We start from the raw sequence: 22,652 nt of genomic DNA on the forward strand, positions 1-22,652 counted from the left end.
GTTCCTTTTGAAATCAGACAGGCATTTTGGGAGAATTCCTTTGTTCTGGCATTGTGTATTTTAAAATGTTCTATAATGATTTTTATCGCACACGACCCATATTATATGTGTGTGTGTGTGTGTGTGTGTGTGTGTGTGTGTGTGTGTGATTTTCAATAATTTCTTTTACAAAATAAGTAAATTAAATAAAACATTGGAGTCCTGAAACTGCAGGTGGGGTTTTGATTATTTTAAAACTACTTTATTTTCTCAGGTTTTAATCAACAGATCGTGGCTGGGTTTTTTGAGCTGTTTTGGAACTGCTGTTGTTGCACGGTGAATTGCTTTGTGCTGTATTCTCAGTTGTATCAAATTTGTATTGTAGCTGTTCTACAGCATTTTTAGTTAAAACAAAAATATTGCTCTCTCTCTCTCTCTCTCTCTCTCTCTCTCTCTCTCTCTCTCTCTCTCTCTCTCTCATCCCTTCACCATCTGGTGTTGTAGCTCCTTGGGCAGGTGGGGTTGGTGGTTGAGCAATAGGGTTAGTGACACCCCTGAGAAGGCACGCAACCTGTTCAGCTAAAACCCTGGGGCGTTGCTGCCTTGTCTGTTTGCCCCATGCCTTCGGGGCTGTGCGTGCCGAGCTCTGACTTTCTGCTTTTCCTCCTCCACAGTGGGAAGAAGTGAGCGGCTACGACGAGAACATGAACACGATTCGGACTTACCAGGTGTGCAACGTCTTTGAATCCAGCCAGAACAACTGGCTGAGGACCAAGTTCATCCGCAGGAGGGGTGCCCACCGCATCCACGTGGAGATGAAGTTTTCGGTCCGGGATTGTAGCAGCATCCCCAACGTCCCCGGGTCCTGCAAGGAGACTTTCAACCTCTACTATTACGAGTCCGACTATGACGCCGCAACCAAGACGTTCCCCGCCTGGATGGAGAACCCCTGGGTGAAGGTCGACACCATTGCAGCAGACGAGAGCTTCTCCCAGGTGGACCTGGGGGGCCGCGTGATGAAGATAAACACCGAGGTGCGCAGCTTTGGGCCCGTCTCCAAGAACGGCTTTTACCTGGCCTTCCAGGACTACGGGGGCTGCATGTCATTGATCGCTGTTCGCGTCTTCTACCGCAAGTGCCCACGCATTATCCAGAACGGAGCTGTTTTCCAGGAGACGCTCTCGGGGGCCGAGAGCACGTCACTGGTAGCGGCTCGGGGTACTTGCATCCCCAACGCCGAAGAGGTGGATGTACCGATCAAGTTGTACTGTAATGGGGATGGGGAGTGGCTGGTCCCCATTGGGCGATGCATGTGCAAGTCGGGCTACGAATCGGTGGAGAACGGGACAGTCTGCAGAGGTAAGATGACCTTCCGTCGAGGGTCCATTTGGCTCCTCTGTGGTGGGCGCATGGGGCAAGGAAAGGGAGCAGAAGTGGGATTCTCTGCCTCGCCTTGTGTCAGGGAATGGTCTGAAGATGAGGACTGGGAAATGCATTCTATAGCAGACCAGCTTCTCTCCGATGGAGAGCTGGAGGGGGAAGAGTGGCGCCCCCTCTTGTCCACAGCGTGTTCAGAAGCAGAGCCAGACAGGAGCTGAACAGCTTAGGGGGGAATTGCCCAGTTGTGAGATAATGACAACATAACCAGAAGGGAGGGGGCAGCTAGTTAAGACGTCACTGGAGAGCATGGGGGACACCCCCCCTCACCATGGGCTCAGAAGTCCAAATGTATCAGAGAGCAAAGGAGTCAGAGGGAGGGAGGGACTTCCCATTGGTGCCCAAAATGTTGCAGAAGTCAGAAGGAGGATTTAGAGTAGCCAACTGCCCTCCTTGCGGAGCGCTGTGCATTTGTGCTCCAAACATGATGCTGTAATAAAAGGACTACAAATCTATCAACTGCTCGTTAATTCTTATCGGTGAAGTTACCGAAGGGAGGGGAGGACTCCCCACGCCTGACACCTCGCGATGGACAGATGTCATTTTGCTCGATTCGGAATTGGCTCACTAAGAAGCTATTGGGTCAAAGGGAGGTGTGCACAAAAATGTACCAAGTATATGCTGAAAATGCCAACAGGAGGGTCATTTTATCACATGGGGTGGTCCTGTGAAATGGCGAAGGGCTTTTGGGAAATGGTATATAATGAATTGAAAAGGATGTTTAACTTGATAAATCGCTAAAGCCTTTTTACTTGGAATAATGGGGACAGAGGTCCTGAGAAAGGTGACTGGCTTATTTATATATGTGACAACAGCTGCTATAACTTTTATATGCACAGAACTGGAAAGGGAAAGGATTACCAAGTAAGAAGGAATGTCTTAGGAAACTGATGGACTATGGTGAAATAGCAAAATTAACTGCCAGATTAAGAGGACATAATGACAAAATGTTTAAGGAAGAATGGAGGCCACTGATTAATTATCTATCAAATTATCACTCATATATGAAGTCGCAGGCAGTATTTGAAATATAAGCAGTGGCTTATTGAAAGATTAAATGGCAGCGGGTTTAGATAATAAAAATATATGTATTATAAAGCACACTGTATTAAAAAGAAGTAAAAAAACAAACATCAGGAAAGGAGGGGTAGGAAGTCAAGGAGAAACTTTTTATTTTTTAAAAATTGTATATGCTGATAAATGCTTTTAAATATTTTTGGAGACTTCATAAAAATGATATGAAAAAAGGGGGATAAGGGGTAGGAAGGGACTTTACATCTCATCTTGTGGTGGTCAGGTACTTGATACAGAACTTGATTCAAAGGGACCCACGTGGTTCTCCCCCTTGTCATTTAGTCCCCACAACAACCCTGCAAGGTAGGTTAGGCTGAGAGGCAGCAACTGGCCCAAGGTCACCTTGTGAGTTTCATGGCTGAGTGGGGATTGGAACCCTGGTCTCCCAGGTCCTAGTCCCACACTCCAACCACTGCACCACACTGTCTTCTAATAAAAGAGGAGAGTTGTAAAGTGACTCACAATGCAACCTGTAGCAGGTAATATTGCCAGGTCAGGTTTTTGTTTCAGCCCCTCAACATTTTATCTGTGTTTCTTCCGTATCCCAGTTGCTGATCACACCACGGAATGGGTTGCGGAAACATTTTTTTTCCGCCTGGCAAGACAAATATTTCATTTTCAATGTATGCACAATTCTGAATAATGAGAGTATATCTGAGTATTTCTATATGAGCATTAACTTCTGCGCTTTGTTAGTATATGGCGCCACAGACTCACCTGATGTGCAGTCGCATTTTGCGTTTTGGTAAGTGAACACCATGTGGATACAACAAAGTTGTTGTGTGTTCCAGAGGCTCTTTTGGGTGCAGGGAGGCTCAGAAGGCCATGCAGCTTGGAAGGGTGGGTCCTAAGCAGTTCTTAAGCACAACAGCAGCTGCAGAATTATCACCTGCACATTTGTTTATTTCCATTCATAGCCAAGTCTTGCGATTTGCAAGCTGGTTAAAGTCAGCCTCTTGAATGGGCCTTGAATGGAAAGATTTCATCTTTGGTGCCAATAGGACCATCAGTAGGATGAAGTGGGATGCTACATAGTATAAGGAAATAAATCCATATGTACATGGCAAAGCCCACCCCAGCCTTGGAAGGTAGCTGGAGAAGTGTTAGAGGGAAGCTATGGGAAAGATTTTTGGCTTAGGTGTCTCTTGAGGAGGGATGTGGTTGGCACTGTGACCTAAAACACTGAGCCTCTTGGGCTTGCTGATCAGAAGGTTGGCGGTTCAAATCTCCTTGACGGTGGCAAGCTCCCTGTTCCTCTGTCCCAGCTTTTGCCAGCCTAGCAGTTTAAAAGCACACCACTGCAAGGAGATAAATAGGTACCACTGTGGCGGGAAGGTAAACTTCCGTGTGCTCTGGTTTCCATCATAGTGTTCTGTTGCACCAGAAGCGGTTTAGTCATGCTGGTCACATGACTTGGAAAGCTGTCTGTGGGCAAACACTGGCTCCCTCAGCCTGAAAGCGAGATGAGTGCCACAACCCCATAGTTGCCTTTGACTGGACTTAACCATCCAGGGGTCCTTTACCTTACCTTTATCTTGTCCCTTGAGAAGCAGTTCTGTGTTGTTGCCACTCCAGTTCATGTGTCAAACAGCCATCCCATAATTTTTGGCGCTGCCTGTCAGTCTGGATGCTGGTGGTCAAGTCCAGGGTAGGGTAGGGAACCTCCTTTGGCCCAAGGGTGGCATTCTTGAGTGTGCAACATTGCAGTGGCCATATGCAGCAGATGAGATTCTTACCTTTACACTGTAGGGTCTATTTCAGCCATAAAAGAATTCAGAGGTTTACACAAAAACACACATACAGAGTCAGAGACAATACAGGGAGACAGAAACACCTCTATGTACGTAAGCCATAGCCACAGCCAGGCACTTGAGGAGGTCATAGGTCAAGGCCAGCAAGAGGCATGGCCTGGGCAGAGTCCCAAGGGCCAGGTGGAAAGGCTTGGAGGACCACATTCAACTGGGCCTGCAGTCCCCCACCACTGTCTGAAGAGGCAGGTCCCTGGACTCTGATCATGGCCAGCTCAGGTTTTGGCTGCAGCCCTCATTCAGGGTGCCTATCCCTGTTCAGGAATGCCCACAAGGCCCCCAGGGAATGGCTTGGCAGGCATCAGACCTGAGTTGCCAAGCCCTGGGGTGGTCTGCCTTCTGGGAGACTCGCACAGCCCTGGAGGAAGGGGGTTTCTTCCCTCTGGGCCCCTTTGGTGTGTGTGTGTGTGTGTGTGTGTGTGTTTGTAGGAGGTGGGCGGCCCACCTCTGCTCCCCGCCTTGCTGCGAACACCCATCCGCAGCAGCGCTGAGCGGCAGAGTTGCTTTGCAGCCTTTTGTCGCCGCCTGAGATAGCTCCCAGCTCCTTTAATTAAAGACAATTACTGCTTTCAGGCCCTCTCCCGGCTCGGCCGCTTTGTTTGCAAACACACAGCTGCGGGTGCTTTTGTGTCCCTCGCACACACGCACACAGAAGGCTTCCTCCCCCCCCCCCCCACAGCCACACAGAGCCGCCTCTATTATTGGCATCACAGTCCAGGCACCAATGAGAAAGTAGCGGGTGGAGACCAAAGCTTTGCAGCAGCATAGGACAAGAAAAAGACCCAGAAGGGTTGGGTGCACTGTGTGTGTGTGTGTGTGTGTGAATGCAGAATGGGGCTCGTGTACCTTTAACGGTGGTGTCGAAGGAAGAGGTTTCGGCAAGCACCAACAGCTTTCCCTTCTGCAGCCCTGCAACACGATGAGCAATTCACATCTCTCCTCCTTCTGTGCAATGTTGAATGGGAGAGGACATAGGAACATGGGTAGCTGCCTTATAAAGAGCATTGCTCCATCAAGCTCAGTATTGTCCGCTGTGACTGGCAATGGGCAATGGAATTATGGGCTGCATCAATGGAATTGTAGTGTCCAGCTCAAGGGAAGTCATAGTCCTACTCTATTCTGCCATGGTCAGACCACACCTGGAGTCCTTTGTCCATTTTGGGGTATCACCGTTTATGAAGGGCATTGACAAGCTGGAACGTGTGCAGAGGGAGGGTGACCAAGACGATCAAGGGTCTGGAAGCCAAGCCTTCTGAGGAATGGTTGAAGGAGTTGGGTCTGCTCAGCCCGGAGAAGTGAAGACTGAGAGATGAAGTGATACCGTGTTTCCCCCTTTTTAAGGCGTAGTCATAAAATAAGCCATAGCAGCATTTCTAAGCATTTGAGAAATATAAACCGTACCCCGAAAATAAGCCATAGTGATAGGCGCTGTGCGGAAGAGAGCACTGAGCTCCCCGAGTCAGCAGCAGCAACGCCGGCCGCAGCAGTGTTTGCTGAGTCCTTTCTTGCTTTTGAGACTTGGTTACTGTGCTGGCTTGGGATGGTGTGTGTGCAATTGCTGTTGCTGCTTCGTGTTTTTCAGCTGGATTCTCTGGGTTCTAAGCACTTTCCCCCGTTTGTTTGCGAAGCAGCACTCGGCTGCAGCCCCTGCCTCTCCCGGCGGCTGCAGGAGGCTGCAGTTGATCGCTATCTCCTTTTCCATTTCTTTTGTCTTTGAGCACCCGGCCCCGCCCCCTCTCCCCTTCGTGGAATGAAGAACGGAGTTTTAGCAGCATTTCCTCATTATAAAAAAAAGGTCAGGAACTTTTACTTTAACCTCAAAAATGGGATATTTCCTCTCTCTAAAAACAACTCTGACCTGAACACCAATAAAACGGGGGTAGATCACCTCCAGTTTATAAATCCGCAAGTAGATCGCAGTCTCCTGGAAGTTGGGCTCTATACTTTGGCTGATTGCAAGCCTTTGCATCTTTAAAAAACAAAAACCATGCGCCTCTCAGTCTTAATTTTCCTTTAATTCATCCCCCTATACCCTCCTCCAACCATTGCCTCCTTCCATTCCTTACCCCCCTCCATCTCTCCCCACTTCCCTCACTCCTGTGCGATCTCATTTAGTCATATACTTGCTTTTTCTGTTGTGTTGTCTATTTTATATTTAATATTATTACCCTTTATGATGTTATTTTTTCCCTTGCGATAATTATTTATTTTTTATCTTTAACTAACTTTCCTTTCCATATTTTTCCATATATAACTCAACACTTTCCCATTCCTTCTTAACTCTTTGGATAGAGTGCCCCCCATTATTGTTGTTAATTTTACAATTCCTGGATTTTTTATGGAACCGAACAGCTCGGGTGCTTCAGAATGTGCCTTCTGTTGCTACAGGGCTATGGGGCTTCACTATTTGACCCCCCCCCCAGGTTGGGATTTTTAAAGTAGTTCTGTGGGTCCCAGGGCGCAGAATCACCCCCGATCCTTTCCTTTGTCTAAACAGACCTCTTCCCCCCTGACTTTGGAAGGCTGTGCTTCAAGGGTGATACCAGGGGTTTTTTAAGACCTGCGCCTCTTAAGGATTGTTATGGTCCATAACTTCCATTGCTTTCTAAAGGGTTGGGGGTTTAAAGCACTGCCACCCCCACCCCACCCTGCAGGCGCTCGGAACTGGCAGCGCCAACAACGCGCCCAGCAGCGCGCAAAAGAGAGCACTGAGCGTCCTGAGCCAGTGGGTCCCAGTTGTACCAGCACTTTTTTTAAAAAAAGACACCCCCTGAAAATAAGCCACTGTGTGTTTTTTTGAGGGAAAAAAGTTATAAGACGGTGTCTTAAAAAAGGGGAAACACGGTAGCAGTCTTCAAATATCCAAAGGGCTGTCACATGGCAAATGGAGCAAGCTTGTTTTCTGCTGCTCCAGAGGGTAGGACCCAAACCAAATGGATTCAAATTCCAAGAAAGGAGATGCTAACCATATATGAGGGAGAACTTTCTGACAGTCAGAGCTGTTTCACAGTGGAATGGACTCCCTCAAAAGGTGGTGGACTCACCTTCATTGGATAGTCCTATCCAATGCCCTTTTAAAATGTGGCTCTTTTGGGGGGGTGTTGTTGGGTTGTTTTTATTTTGATTATATATATTGTGGTTTTTATGTTGATCTTTTCAGTGAACCGCCCTGAGGCCTCTGGGTATAGGGCAGTACATAAATTATAATAAGAATAGTCCTCTGGCAGGGATTCTTTAGATGTGATTCCAGCACTGCAGGAGATTGGACTAGATGGTCCTTGTGTTTCCCTTCCAATAAATAACAAATCTATGATCCTATTGCTGCTGAACTACAGCCTCTGTGTGTGTGTGATCTATCAACCCTGAGCTATCATCCCTGGCCATTGGATTTTCTGGCTGGGGGCTGATGGGAGTCTAACAACATCTTAAGGGACTTTAACACCTTTTTATGGACACTATGTTGGCTTCCCTTGATCTACCCACTTCCCTTTGCTTGTTGATCCCAGTCTCCATTCAAGGAGCTACTGCCCATTGCCCATTCAACCCCCCACCCCCAGCTTGCATCACCAGTGGAGTTAGTACATAGAAAACTCAATATTGTCTGCAGCAGTGGTGGTTCACCACCGCTTTGAGCAGCACTGTGGTAGGAAATAAGGTCACGCTGCAAAATGGCCTTGCAGAACCCACTTGTGGGGAAGATTAAAACTCACCCTTGCTGCATAAGGCCGAGGTCTGGGCTGTTTACCCGAAAAGGCACACACAAAAAAACCATTTGAAAAATATGTGAACCACTTTTCACTTCCTGAAGCAGAAAGCTTGCTCTTCTTTGCCCCCATGTTCAGTCCTCTGTTTGTGGCAGAGGGTGCCTTTCATGTAGACCTGCCACTTTTGCGGGGCGGAAGGAAAACCCTCAGTTACTGAGCAGCAAAAGGAGAAGAAAGAAGCAGGCTCCATTAAATACATTTGGAAACAATGAGAGACTACTAAATGGTTTTTTTAAAACTCATGCACAGCCCCCCTCCCCGACTCCTAGAAATCTTATTTATTAGTTGTGAGTCATTCTTTGGTTTTTCTTATTGCTTCTTACAAGATTGCTGATGCTCAGTTCCCCGCAGGCCTCCCTTGCTGGCTCTTAAACTTTCCGTTCTGTTTTCAGCTGGTTTGGATGATGGGGAGAGTCGGGAACAAAATGCATCTTTAATATTATGCATAATGTTCGTCACATTGTGTGTGTGTGTAGAGAGAGTGTGTCCTCAAACCAGCTGCTTTTATGTGGATCCCAAAGCAGCCACAGGGTCCTGATCCAGAAGTTGTGATTGTGTCCAATGTGAGTACATCCACTGAAGTTAATGGACACGGCTCACTCAGGTTCAGGGGGGGTCTGTGCTGAGTAGGACTTAGCTGGAGACAACTCATGCTCCCTGTCTCAGATGCGGGGCCCCTTCCCATCCCCTGCTTAGAAAAAAAAGATGCTTCTCTTTATTTGGTCTGGGCCCTATATAATGGATTGGGAGCACACTCCAGCTCAGGCCTCTATGGCTTCTTTTTTTTATTTAAAATATTTTCTCTCCATTTTGATAATTCCTGAATACATCTCTTTCCTAATAATAATAATAATAATAATAATAATAAATTTATTTATACCCTGCCCTCCCCAGCCAAGGCCAGGCTCAGAGCAGCTAACACTAGATATAAAACAACTGATTAAAATATAACTTAAGAACAAGACTAAATACATTAAAATTAAAATTAAAATCTAATCAATCGATGGAGAATGCTCGCCAAGCTGGGAGGGTGCAATTTTTTGGCACAACATTGCCTGAGACCTTCCATAAACTGTGTAAGTCTGGGATCACCAATGTGGCATTCTCCAGACGTTTTGGACTACAACTCCCATCGTCCCTGGCTATCGGTTGTGGAAGTAAGGGCTGAAGGAAGTCGAAATCCAAAGCAACTGGATGCTACCATGTTGGCAACCCTGGGTGTAAATAGAAATCTCAGGAAAAGAAGGCCAACCATTGTATTTGTCCACAAACTTGATGGATGGGCAGAAGTAGATGCTTACCTTATCTAGGCTCTGTGTGTCTGTGCTTTAAAAACTAACTAACAAACAGAACTTGAGTTTAAATGATGCAGTGGAAATTTACTGAGCAGCAAACTGCAAGACTGCAGAACAACCCACAAGGCGGAGGGAGAAACCACGAGGTTTGCCCTGGAATAAAACCAAAGGCTTGGGGTTGGCGTTTTATATTTCCTCCCTCTTAGATCAGGAGAGAATGTAGGCTGGGGTTGTAGCAGGGGGAGCGCCTGGCTTTTGCTGAAGCCGCTGCAGCACCTTCCATTCCCTTGTAACCTTGCCTGAAATATTTACACATTTAATGTGTGGGAAACCGGGGGCACCTGCACAATTGTGTGTGTATTTGCATGGCTATGTGTGTTTATAAAAGAGAGAGATTTTCTTGCATATGTGGCCGTCTCCCACCCAACCTCAAATTGCATGCGCCCTGGGAATAAAAGCCAGAAGGAAGTTTCGCTGTAACATTGTAATGTGGAAACCTTTCTTTACACCAAGGTGGATACAATTTGTCCCTCTATTTATTGTGTTGTAGCCAGAGCTAGTCCTACTTGAAGCAGACACACTTAAATCAATGCACATGCCTAACCTGGTTCCAATGGATTCCAGGAGGACTGCTTTGACTAAATCCTAAGTTGTATGCAACTCTGCTGTCACTATTGCTTACACTTATCTGTTGCTTATTGCACAAAAATGTCTCAAAGTGACATACATGGTGCAATATTCAAAATTCGCCAGGAAGGTAAAATAACATTAATTGGCAAACGTGCTCATCCTGCCATTGCATCAGCAGCAGTGGCTGCAATTCCTGCATCACAAGGGTTTGACTGGATGACCCTTGGGATCCTTTCCAACTCATAAGATTTTTTTTTTAATTCTATCATCATCATCTATCCCAGTAGTGATTAAGCCAGTTGGCAGTGGCAGAGGCTCTCCAAAGTCTCGGACCCTTTTTAACTCAGGGATGTGAAATGTGTTGCTCTCCAGGTGCTGTTGGACTTCAGCTCTCATCATCCCTAACCACTGGCTGTGCTAACTTGGGGTTGGTGGGAACTGGGGCCCTACAATGGACAGAGGGGCCCTGTTTTAACTGGAGCCACCAGGGAGCAAATCTGTGGCAGGTGAACTAAGGTCCCTCAGCCCAGTGGAAGCGTAGAACCACAACCCACAGCTGCACATATCCAATCTTTGCAGCAGGTGATTTAGGGCTTTGTGAATTAACCTGAGAATCATTGCTTTTTATAACCTAGATTTCAGCAGCCTCGTTTTAGCAGTGTGTTATTGACTGACTGTCAGAATAGAATGGCAGAATAGACTGCTAGGCATCTTTATTTATTATTATGATGATGAGGTGTGTGTCCCCGTCTGCTTCTCCCCCCCCCCCTAAACTGAAACTGCTTTTCTCAGATGCTTTCTTTCTGTGCGCATCTCCATTTATGAAGCTCCACAAAAGACGGTCATAGGGTTGTGGGAGGGGGAGGGATTGCCATGAATGCATGCACCCGTACATTCTTTTGTTGTATGTGGCTATTGGCAAATTTAAGTGAGAATAATCTATTCAGAATTTCTGAAAGGGGGGGGCTACCCAAATTGAGCAAGTAATAGTAAATAAAAGTTGCATGTGTTTGTTTGTTTTTTAAAAATAGCAACACACAATAACCTCTCAAACAACTAAAGTACCTTAAATATCACCTGATTCATTGAACACTGAAATTTCCACTTTTTGTGCCTCCCCCCCCCAATGTCCTTGAGTCTCAGTTGGCCTTTACCAGGGACTGAGCCTTTAGTGCCCTGTGGAACTCCTTGCCACTAGAGGTCTGGCAGGAGTCCTCTCTGCCTTCAGCTGGGCTTTTAACAGGTGCTAGGCTCTCCTTCATTGGAGGTCAAAGCCTCCCTAGGCCAGCCGGGCCTTACGCTCTTCTCCTGCCTCGTTTTTGCAAATGCCCCCCCCAAACTGGCTTTAAGCAGCTCTCTGTTTTGTGTATGTGTGTCTCTGTCTGACTGCATTTCCTAAGCCCCACTGTGAGCACTGAGCCCATTGCCATAGAAACCACTTTAGGCAGCTGGAATCTGTGCCCCACTGGCATGGCTGGCACGATTGGCTGGTTGTGTTGGCTGCTGGCCTCCTGTCCCTTGCAGGATGCCAGGCTGTGGCAGAAAGGCACTTCACATCCCCCCCCCACACACACAGAGAGAAAAAGAAGGTCTGGGATAGGGTTTATTCCTCCCCACACCCACTTCTGTTCCTCTCTCCCAGTTCTCTGCATGTAGGGAAAACTTGCCAGTTCCGTCTTTAACAACTCTGCTTAAAACATCTTGGTAGGATATCTGGAAAGGCCTTTCCCCAGCTCACATCTTGGAGAGATGCTGTTAGTTTGGCGGGGACGGTAGCAGCTGGATGGGTCAGGCTAAGACAGCTTCCTGCATCTGAACCACACTGAGCTCTAATGTTGCTTCAGCAACAGCTAACCTTGAACCCGGCCTCACTGAGGAGAAGCAGGTCCTGTCCCAGTTGCCAGCTTCGCCATCCCTGAAAGGTGCTTAAGTTAAGATGCTCGAGCATCACAGCTTCTGTGATGGTGCCCTTTGAGTCAGAGGATGGCACTGTGTCCAGTTCTGGTCAGCACAATTTAAGGAGGATATTGAGAAGCTGAAATGTGTGCAGAAAGGGTGGGCAAGATTATCAAGGGTCTGTAACCCAAGCCTGGTTGAATGAGTTGAGTATATTTAGCCTAGAGAAGGGAAGGCTGAGATGTGATAGAGCAGCCATCTTCAAATAGCCCAATTGCTGCCCAATGGAAGATGGAGCAAGCTTGTTTTCTGCTGCTCCAGAGAGCAGGACCCGAACCAATGGATTCAAACGGCAAGGAAGGAGCTTCTGACTAAACCATAGGAAGAACTTCCTGACTGTAAGAGCTGTTTGACAGCGGAACAGACTCCAAACAGGCTACAAGCTGGTTGGTGTGTGCACAGCCTTTGAAAAGATGGTGCCTTTTTGCTTATAAAATGAGTATTTTAAGGTAGACTGTATGCAAAAATGTGCAGAATCCAGATGGGGCAGACTGGAAATAAGACCGACTCCAGGTCTTTCAGAGACAGACTAGATGTGAGAGACTGGACCTCAGGGCCATCCAATGACTCTGAATGCTGAAAGATTCAGGGCAAATAAAATAAAGTATTTCTTCACTCAGCACATAAGTTAAACTATGGAACTGTCTCCCACAAGAGACAATGATAGCCACCAACCAGACTGGCTTTGAAAGAGGCCTGGACAGAATTGCGGAGGATAAAGACTATCAGTGGCTACTGACTAGGACAACTTTCCTCTGCCTGCCTGGCCAGAGCCAGTAATGTTTCCGAATGTCCATTGCTGGGAACCACAGGAGGGGAGAGGACTTTTGCACTCGGCACCTGCTTGCAGGTTTCCTATTGAGGCATCTGGCTGGCCACTGCGAGAACAGGAGGCTGGACTAGATGGGCCATTGGTCTGATCCAGAAGGGCTCTGCTTATAACATTCACACATGCGGCATGCTAGCATGCAGACACTGATTGTTTGTATGTATCAGAAATTTCAAATCCTTTCACCAAAACATTTCGGCTTCTGCCTTCGACAATTGCGCTGTTTCCAAGGTGGCAGTTTGAGGGTGGGAATGCTAAGTGATGCTGTACATTGCGGTCATGTGCTGTTAAAGTGTCAGACATGTTCATCCACAAGATCTACCTTTTGGCATGACTATAGCATTTACTGATGAGTCGGACAGGCTGCGATTCTCAGAATTAAAGTGTTCAGCAACTGGTTTTTTGGGTCAAAAAATTGTCAATTTGTGGTTTCCGATATGTGTATGACACCCCAGATTTCCATTACAGTACTATCTACCTATGTGTGCGGGGTTGTTGTTTTTTTGGGTGGTGGTGGTTAACCCTTCATCCTCTGTTGTAGTCCCTATCTGGAGTTGCCCCATCATGCCTGCTATTTTGACCGGGGGAGCCCCTTCCTTCCAAAGGAAACTTCTGTCCCCATGCAAGTAGCAAGCACGGGGGTGGGGGAGAGGCAGCAGATCTAAACTGGGATCATAGTGGAGGTGGGCACTGGACCCCAGTCCAAATATCCCTTGCTTCCTATTTATTTTTCAAAAAACTTTGTGTGCCCTCCTCCTAACCTGCCTCGCAGGACCGTTGCAAGGACAAAAACAGAAGGGACAGAACCGCGTAGGGTGCCTTGAGCTCCTCAACGTTGAAGCAGGATATGAATGCAGTGAAACAGATGTATAAATAATAGTAGCTGTGTAATTGGCAACAGCTGCCCTGACAGCTGCTGGTGGACACCCATCCCGCGCTAAGCCTGAGCATCTTCCAGGAGGTGTCTCTGGGAAATATATCTTTTGTGTGTGTGTGTGTGTGTGTGTGTGTGTGTGTGTGTGTGTTTATCAGGGCACCTGTGGTTAGGTAGCGAGCTTTAAATGAGCAAGACTGGCCTCTGAAAGGGACTTCTTAGCTTGCTGGAAATGGCTCCTTTGAGCTGTGATAAGCAGTGGGTATTTCAAATGGCACAGCTGGTCATCTGTCCCTTCCATGTGCACTGAGAGTGATGGGGAAATTTGGGTTTATCGGGGAAAGACTGTAGCTCAGTGGAAGAGAATCTGCTTTGCATGCAGAAGGGCTCAGTAAATGGCTCATGCCCAAAATATCTGAAAGACTGCCTCCTTTCCTACAGACCCTCTCAAGGGTTGAGATGAACAGAGAGGGCCCTCTTGGTAGTCCCTTCACCCTCAGAGGCTCAGGGTGGTGGCAACCCAGGAAGAGAGCATTTCCCTTTTTTTGAAACAAGGTGATCTTGTGCAAAGATAATGCCTTTTCAGCCGTCCTGTCATTCCATCCCACCTCAGTTGTTTCTTAGTGGTGTGGCAAAACCACACATGCACAGACAAAGCACTTAGCACAATCAGAGTCCATTTTTACGTACATCTAATTCCAGAGAATGACCCTCAGAGAAAAAAATAATATCTTTATCACCCAACCACAGGTGATGCTTCCTAACATCCCAGACATCTTGGAACTGCCACTCGTTATCAGGACATTAAACATAACTCTCTGTACTCACCAATTAAATTATGGGACTTTTCCTGTCTCCGGTACAGTGAGACACCTGGACAACACGTGCCATTTTTCCAGCAAAGGAGGACTCCAGATCGGATGTTTTGCTTGCTTGCTGTCGTCGTAGGGGAGGAAACTGGGCGAGACAGCTTGTGTTGCAATATTGGCACTTAGTGATATCCTCACAAATGCTTAATCAGTAACTTTAAAAGATGCTTTAATCAGCAAAAATCACTGAGGGACCAACAAATTATAAGAGAAATGGTACAATTATGGTAAACATTGGACCAGAGCCAGGACACTGCCAGTTCAGAAGACACACTAAATATGCACGATTCTTAACTGTGTCCATTACTGAACTCAGCATCCCGAAGATGGATAATTTTAAAGAAGAAACCAACATTGTTTTATTAATCCTGTTAGAAACTTACTAGCCAATAAACTGTATTTCTTATCAACTCATCACATGCATTTTTTTTGCCATCCCTATTGGATCCCCAAGTCTCAATTCCCCTCAATATAAAGTATCTTCCAGCTGCCATTCGTAGCTCCATCCCACTCAACGAAGAGAATCCTAATCAGAAAATAAACAGAAGTGAGATGCTGCTGCGTCAGAGACCTTTTTTCACTCCAAGGGCCGCATTATGTCATGAACATGTTTCTCAGGGCCGCATGTGAGGGTTGTGCGGGCAAGACCAGAGGCCAATGTGGGTGGAGCAATGGAGGAGACTCTCACAGTGGATTGCGTTCAAGCCATGCAAAAGCCAGAGATGTCTACTCATGGCAACATAACTTCTTGATCCAGGCAAGTGAGAGCCATTGGCATGGATAAAGGACACGTTCCAGAAAACACTTGAGGGTGTTCTGGAGCAGCGGCAGTGAGGGGTGCAGCCTGGAGAGAGGGATGTGTGGGAAGAGTCCCAAGAATGAGGGCCAGTGCCAGAAGCAGGTCAGCAATAAATCACACTGTGTCAGTGAAGTTAACTCTTCATTCAAGGAAACAAGGTTGACTCAGAAGGCCAGGCCTGGTGAGCACAGCAAGATCCTGGTAGATCTTGTCCCTATGAGGCAGTTGTGGGGGCTGAAGGTCCCCGCCTTCCCATAGTTCCCCCAGTCCTCTCCTCACCCAGGTCCTTCCCAAGAAATCTGAGTCATTGCCATTGTGCCTGACTTTGCTCCACCCTCTTCATACCTCTTCTGGTTCTGGGAGACCAGGGGGAGGGGAGCTTGTCACAGCAGGAGGGGAAGACAGCCTGGCTCCTTGACCAGCCTGACTCATCTCTGCCTCTTGCCCCCCCCCCTCCTCTCCAGCCTCTGCTTCTGGATGGCTCTTTTCCACAGACTCCTCCTGCTCACTAAACCCCGTTGCCTCCTCAGCTTCCAACACCACCTCCTCCCAGTCTGTTCCTTCTTCTCCCTCGGATCACTCATTGCCATCGCATCACCAGTCCCCTGGATCTGGGCCTTCTTCCCTTGGGAGTTCCCCAACTAGTTCCCCCCCCCACACACACACTCCTCTGCATCCAGCCAGTCCATGATAGAGAACTTTACAAATGCTCTGGTATGTTATTACTGCATTTGGGAAAGTGATAAATTGAGGCTGTGACCCTAACTCCACTTCTCTGGGAGTAAGATCCATTGGATTTTAATAGGACTTGCTTCTGAGTAGATATGTTTGCTGATAAAACTCACCAAGATCGAATGAGCGTCTGAGCTCTGTATTTGTATGATTGAAGGGAATATCGAGAAAGCAACAAGAAACAGCTCCAGACCTCCCTGGCTTTAACCCTCGATGTCCTGGGTCCACACGGACCTTGTCCCTAGAACAGCTTTCGCTCGGCTACGGGGACGATTTGATGCATGTGGTGGTGGGGAGAACCACAGACCTTTCCCCATCTGTTCCCTTGGCACTCCCGATGGGGCAAGGTGAGAGGCCAAGAGAAAGCTGTGCAGTTGCCATAGCGATGGAGACTTAACCCCACAGGGGAGAGAGCAAGGCACCTGATCTCAGCAGAGGGCTTGACACACGCAGACACCCTTCCCCTTGTCCTGCGTGACCCACTTCCCCAGTTTGGGCAGAAGCATCTTGCGGAGGCCACTGTGCTTTCATTAACATGATTAGCACCTTCAGTGTGTTGGGAAAGGTTGGGGGCGGGGAGGGGAGGAAGAGCAAAATATACTTTTTGCCATGCAATTTCTGTATGCATTCTGTATGCTATTTAATTTATGCACACTATACCCCCCAACATATGTATTTCTGTACACATCACTTGGCTGGGAAATTGCAATGCAAAAATGGGAGACATGAACATTTCCAAGAGTAGCTGTATGAGTGCCTGGAGGCGGTTGGAGGAAGGATGGCGGCTAACGGATTGAGGTTGAATCCTGACAAAACGGAAATATTGTTTCTGGGGGCAGGGGCAGGCAGGTGTGGGGGACTCCCTGGTTCTGAATGGGGTAACTGTGCCCCTGAATGAGCAGGTGCGTAGCCTGGGAGTCTTTTTGGACTCACAGCTGTCCATGGAGTCACAAGTTAATTCTGTGTTCAGGGCGGCTGTCTACCAGCTCCATCTGGTATGCCAGCTGAGGCCTTACCTGCCTGCGCACTGTATCGCCAGAGTGGTACATGTGCTGGTTATCTTCCACTTGGACTGTTGCAATGTGCGCTACGTGGGGCTACCTTTGAAGGTGACCAGGAAACTACAACTAATCTAGAATGTGGCAGCTAGACTAGCGACTGGGAGTGGCCACTGGGACCATATAACACCAGTTCTGAAAGACCTACATTGGTTCCCAGTATGTTTCTGGGTACAATTCAAAGTGTTGGTGTTGACTTTTAAAGCCCTAAACAATCTCGGCCCAGTATCCCTAAAGAAGTGTTTCCACCCCCATCGTTCAGCCTGGACACAGAGGTCCCGCTCCGAGAGCCTTCTGGCGGTTCCTTCACTGTGAGAAGTAGAGCTACAGGGAACCAGGCCAAGGGCCTTCTCAGTAGTGGCGCCCACCCTGTGGAACACCCTCCCATCAGATGTTAAGGAAATATGTAATTATATAACATTTAAGAAACATTCAAAGGCATCCCTGTATAGGGAAGCTTTTTATTTTATTTAAATATTACTTTATTAAATATAATTAACTTAAAACTAAACATATAACACAGAATACAAGCTTTGTTTTTCGTTCATATTACATCACATTACAATTATCTTTCAAATAATACTAAAGACAAAGGAAAAGAGAAGGAAAGAAAGAAAGAAAGAAAGAAAGAAAGAAAGAAAGAAAGAAAGAAAGAAAGAAAGAAGCGAGAAGAGAAAGCAAAAAGAGAGGAAACAAGAAAGAAGACATTGAGAGATAAAAGACTTCCACTGCAATTCATACAGCGTTTGTATGGTTCATACCAAAACATTCTGTCATTTTTAAATTATTCAGTCTGAATTTTACTCTTTCACTTGGTTCCACACGCGGTGGACATGCCCAGAGATCAAAAAATATTGGGAGATGGATGATTCATGAAGAGATTAAAAAATTGATAAAAATGTCATTTACTAAAAGAGCAGAAATTTATCTATGATAAATTATATATAATGATATCCCCTGTGATAAAGTCAACATCCTTATGTATGCAGCCACGGCAGTAAGGATTTTAGTTGCAAGTAAATGGAAAAGACAGGAAACTCCAACTAAAGCTGAATGGTTAAATAAGTTATGTGAATATCTTGAATTAGCGAAGTTGACGGATTTGATCCGACGAAAATCGAAAGATAAGATCTACAAACAATGGGAATGTTTGAATGAGTACTTGGGAAAACAAGGTCTGGGAACTAAAATTTGGCTATGTCTAGATTAACCTTGCAGGAATTGTATGAAGGATAACAAATTTATTAGGAGAATGTGATAAGGAAGCTTTTTAAGGTTTGGTGTTTTTCTGTGTTTTTATATATGTTGGAAGCCGCCCAGAGTGGCTGGGGCAACCTAGTCAGATGGTCAGGGTAAAGGTAAAGGGACCCCTGACCATTAGGTCCAGTCGTGACCGACTCTGGGGTTGCGCGCTCATCTCACATTATTGGCCGAGGGAGCCGGCGTATAGTTTCCAGGTCATGTGGCCAGCATGACAAAGCCACTTCTGGCGAACCAGAGCAGCACACGGAAACGCCGTTTACCTTCCCGCTGTAGCGGTTCCTATTTATCTACTTGCATTTTTGATGTGCTTTCAAACTGCTAGGTTGGCAGGAGCTGGGACCGAGCAACGGGAGCTCACCCCGCCACAGGGATTCGAACCGCTGAGCTTCTGATCAGCAAGCCCTAGGCTCAGTGGTTTTACCCACAGAGCAACCTGGGTCCCATGGTCAGATGGTCAGGGTACAAATAAATTATGATGATGATAATGATGATGATGTTTCAAGGCTCATCTACAGTTGCCTTTGCTCCACACTTCTAGGCATAGGTCTGGTCCACGTCTGACAGGTGTCCCCCCCCCTTTCTGCTTCCTCCACACAGACCCTGAATTAGAGCAAACAGCAAATATCGAATCACTTTTTGCTCCAATTCTGCATTAAAGAGTGGGTTTTCCTGGAGAAAGCTGGTGGGGAGGGGGGGGAGCTCGGACTCAGACCAGGAAAGTGTGGTGCAAAAGTTAAATATGAATGATCCCTTGGTTGTCATACTGTGTTGAAAAGTGTGAATTAGGTTTGCCCAGAAATGTGAGTGGAATCAGATTTCTCCCACACCAGTGCTGTGTTGCTGTACGGAAAACGTCGGATGGGCTTCTGTGACCTGCATTTGTATGCAAGGCATAAGTGGACTTTTATGCAAGGTTCCTCAATTGCCCTTTTTTTCTGAGATAAAAGCCCCTGTAAGGAATTCCCCCTTCACCTTCTCACCCTGGACGGTTTTTCCTACAGAAAGTGACTAAATATTCCCATATAGTACAGGGAGCTGACATTAACGAGCAGCTAATTAACAGCACTGATCTTGACAATTCCAGTGTCAGAACCCCTAATTAGTCTCACATTCTGCTTTAATCAACTGTCCCTGTCACGGTTTTAATTTAATTTCGGGATCAGGGGCTGAAGCGCACCAACTGGAATGTTGAGGCTGAAGAAGGAGGTGGGGAGGCGGGCTTAACCCCCCGCCCCGCCAATCCTTCCAATCCTTTCATTCTACTGCATTTATTTATTTAAAAATGTATACCCCGCTTTTTCTTTGTAAAATCAGCTCAAAGCAGCTTCCAAGCGCTTTAATAAGGCACAATAAAGACATCCTGATTTCCTCAAAGCAGTGTTGTCTAACGGCTATGGAGAAGCCTTTTGAGCCCTGGGGCCACATTGCCTTAGAGAGCAACATTCCAGGGGCCGCATGCTGGGCATGGGTGGGAGCCAGAGGCAAAAAAAGTGGGCAGGGCAGGGGATGTGTCTTTACCTGCATACAGTTGGTCTTGCAAAAATCAAAGGCTTTTGCACAAAACCCCATTGCCTGAACCTCCTCAGGCATCATCCAGGCAAGCCAGGCAACAAGCACTTGAGGAAAGCAGGGATTAGAATCCTGGTCTCACAGGTCCAAGTCATAGCTGCCAAGTTATCCCTTTTTTACAGGGATTTTCCCTTATGCTGAATAGGCTTCCTCACGAGAAAAGGGAAAACTTGGCAGCTATGGTCCAAGTCCAACACTCTAGCTACTATGCATTGGATTTCTATTTAAAACACAGCTGTTATTTCTAGGCGTCTTGTAAATGGGCCAATTTTATGCAGAGCCCTGCCAGTGTGGTGTAGTGGTTAAGAGCGGTAGACTCGTAATCTGGGGAACCAGGTTCGCATCTCCGCTCCTCCACATGCAGCTGCTGGGTGACCTTGGGCTAGTCACACTTCTTTGAAGTCTCTCAGCCCCACTCACCTCACAGGATGTCTGTTGTGGGGAAGGAAGGGAAAGGAGAATGTTAGTCACTTTGAGACTCCTTCGGGTAGTGAGAAAGCAGGATATCAAATCCAAATTCTTCTTCTTCTTCTTCTTCTTCTTCTTCTTCTTCTTCTTCTTCTTCTTCTTCTTCTTCTTCTTCTTCTTCTTCTTCTTCTTCTTCCCCCTGTTTTGATGATTTATTTCCTTGGTTTTGGCAATGTGTCAGTGACCACCCTATAAGCTGCTTTCTCAAACCAGGGTTCCAGATGTGTACATTCTGTCCTGGGACACTCAGTTATTGAAGTTCAGTTTGGGGAAAGGACCACATACCCTGATGAAAACAGGGATGTCAATACAGTAATCATCATCATCATCCACCCATCTGACTGGGTTGCCCCAGCCATTCTGGGCAGCTTCCAACACACACACACACACACACACACACACACACACACACACACACACACAAACATTAAACATTAAAAAAACTTCCCCATACAGGACTTCCTTCAGATGGCTTGGGAGCTGGATGACTCCCTACTCTCGGATGAAAATAGGGACATCCTAAGGAAAAGAGGGACATTCTGGGATCAAATCAGAAACAGGGATTCTCTAAATCAGGGACATCCCTGGAAAATAGGGACACTTGGAGGCTCTAGAAGACATGACGACATGACTGTTTAAGGTGGCATCTGTGCACTTCATGTGTGGTTTGAATGTGGTTTGAATGTGGCCTGAGCTGGCACCTACTGCTGACCTCCCCAAAACAAGGAAGAAGATGGGTTAAATTAGGACAATTGGAGAACATTGTTTTTGATTCCTGACACCATGTTGCTCCATTGCACACTCTCTTTCTCTCCATCTTCATCCTCTTAACTCAGCCTTGTCCCAGGAGCAGACAACTAGCAAGGGCCCTTTCCTCTGCGAAATTACTTGTTTTTCCTCTTAGATCCAAACCACTCTTGGTCTCTGGGGGGTGGCATGCTGTCAGGTTTACAATCCTTTTAAAGGCCATGCTTCTCTCTTTTAGAAAGCCCCCCCCCCCCCGAGATAAGATTATCTTTGTTTTAACACTAGTTAAAGTGAGAAGGGTTTATGATATAGTCCGGCGAGTGCTGAGAGGAGATCCAGCTTTTCATCAGCTCCACTTTGATGTCTCCCACTCACTTCTCCGACTTTGGTCTCTGCTGCCTCCTTAATAGTGGCCAGGCCCAGGAAATAGATGCAAGCTTTTAAGGAACAGTTTATATACAAAGCCCAACAAACGCACAAGACGTGGGGATTCCTTCTGGAGAGCAGCTGGCCAGGAATTATCCCCTGTCTCTGGAATCGGACCAGGAAGAGGGGCAAAGGCTCCACTTATAAAGACTTTTAAGAGAAGGGAATGGGGCCTCCTAGATTTTGCACAGCGGTGGAGAACCATCTCCCCAACTGAGACACAATATATAAATACTGCAGGAAAGAAATACTATTGAGTTTGCATTTAAAGGCGAGCATGCCTAAATTGTACTTTCCGGAGCAAGATGCAAACTGAAACACACTGTTGTGCGCTTCTCCAAGTTTTTTGGTGCAGCTCTCTCGCCAAGTAGTATAGAGAGAGAGAAAAAACACGCCCGCTCTAGGGGGAAGGTGTTCGTCAAAACACATTCATTTCCAGCATTGCATGGGGTTGGGCTAGAGGACCCTTAGAGTCCTTTCCGACTCGACACTTTGATTCCATGATGAGTGAAAATAACATACAGAGGTGGCGCTGTGGGTTAAACCACTGAGCCTAGGGCTTGCTGATCAGAAGGTTGGTGGTTCGAATCCCCGTGACGGGGTGAGCTCCCGTTGCTTGGTCCCAGCTCCTGCCAACCTAGCAGTTCGAAAGCACATCAAAATGCAAGTAGATAAATAGGAACCGCTACAGCGGGAAGGTAAATGGCGTTTCCATGTGCTGCTCTGGTTTGCCAGAAGCGGCTTTGTCATGCTGGCCACATGACCTGGAAGCTATACGCCGGCTCCCTCGGCCAATAATGCGAGATGAGCGCGCAACCCCAGAGTCGGTCACGACTGGACCTAATGGTCAGGGTCCCTTTACCTTTAAGCATTAGAGGAAATATGCTTTGCCAAAATGTGTCTATTGGAAAAGTTGCATTAAAAAATGTGTCAGGAGAAATTCACACTAAAATGCCGACGAGTTTTCACAGGAAAACTTATGGGTTTGTTTGTTTGTTTTTAAGATGCAGAAACATGGAGGGTTGAACCTAAGACTGAAAAAAGAGAGAAACGGCAAGATACTGAAATTCTTTTA

The 22,652-nt window shown here is 46.8% G+C and overlaps 1 protein-coding gene across 3 annotated transcripts in view; it reads left to right on the forward strand.

Moving 5' to 3' along the window:
- EPHB2 (EPH receptor B2) overlaps positions 1 to 22,652 on the forward strand; it is a 112,364-nt gene that overhangs the window by 37,442 nt on the left and 52,270 nt on the right. For all 3 annotated transcript variants that reach the window (XM_088671698.1, XM_035119893.3, XM_088671699.1), the window contains exon 3: positions 654 to 1,338. In XM_088671698.1, coding sequence (XP_088527824.1) covers positions 654 to 1,338 — 685 coding nt within the window. The remainder of the gene's footprint in view (positions 1 to 653; positions 1,339 to 22,652) is intronic.

Source organism: Zootoca vivipara, chromosome 6 (genome assembly GCF_965207765.1).
Source record: "Zootoca vivipara chromosome 6, rZooViv2.hap1.1, whole genome shotgun sequence".
Taxonomy (NCBI): Eukaryota; Metazoa; Chordata; class Lepidosauria; order Squamata; family Lacertidae; genus Zootoca; species Zootoca vivipara.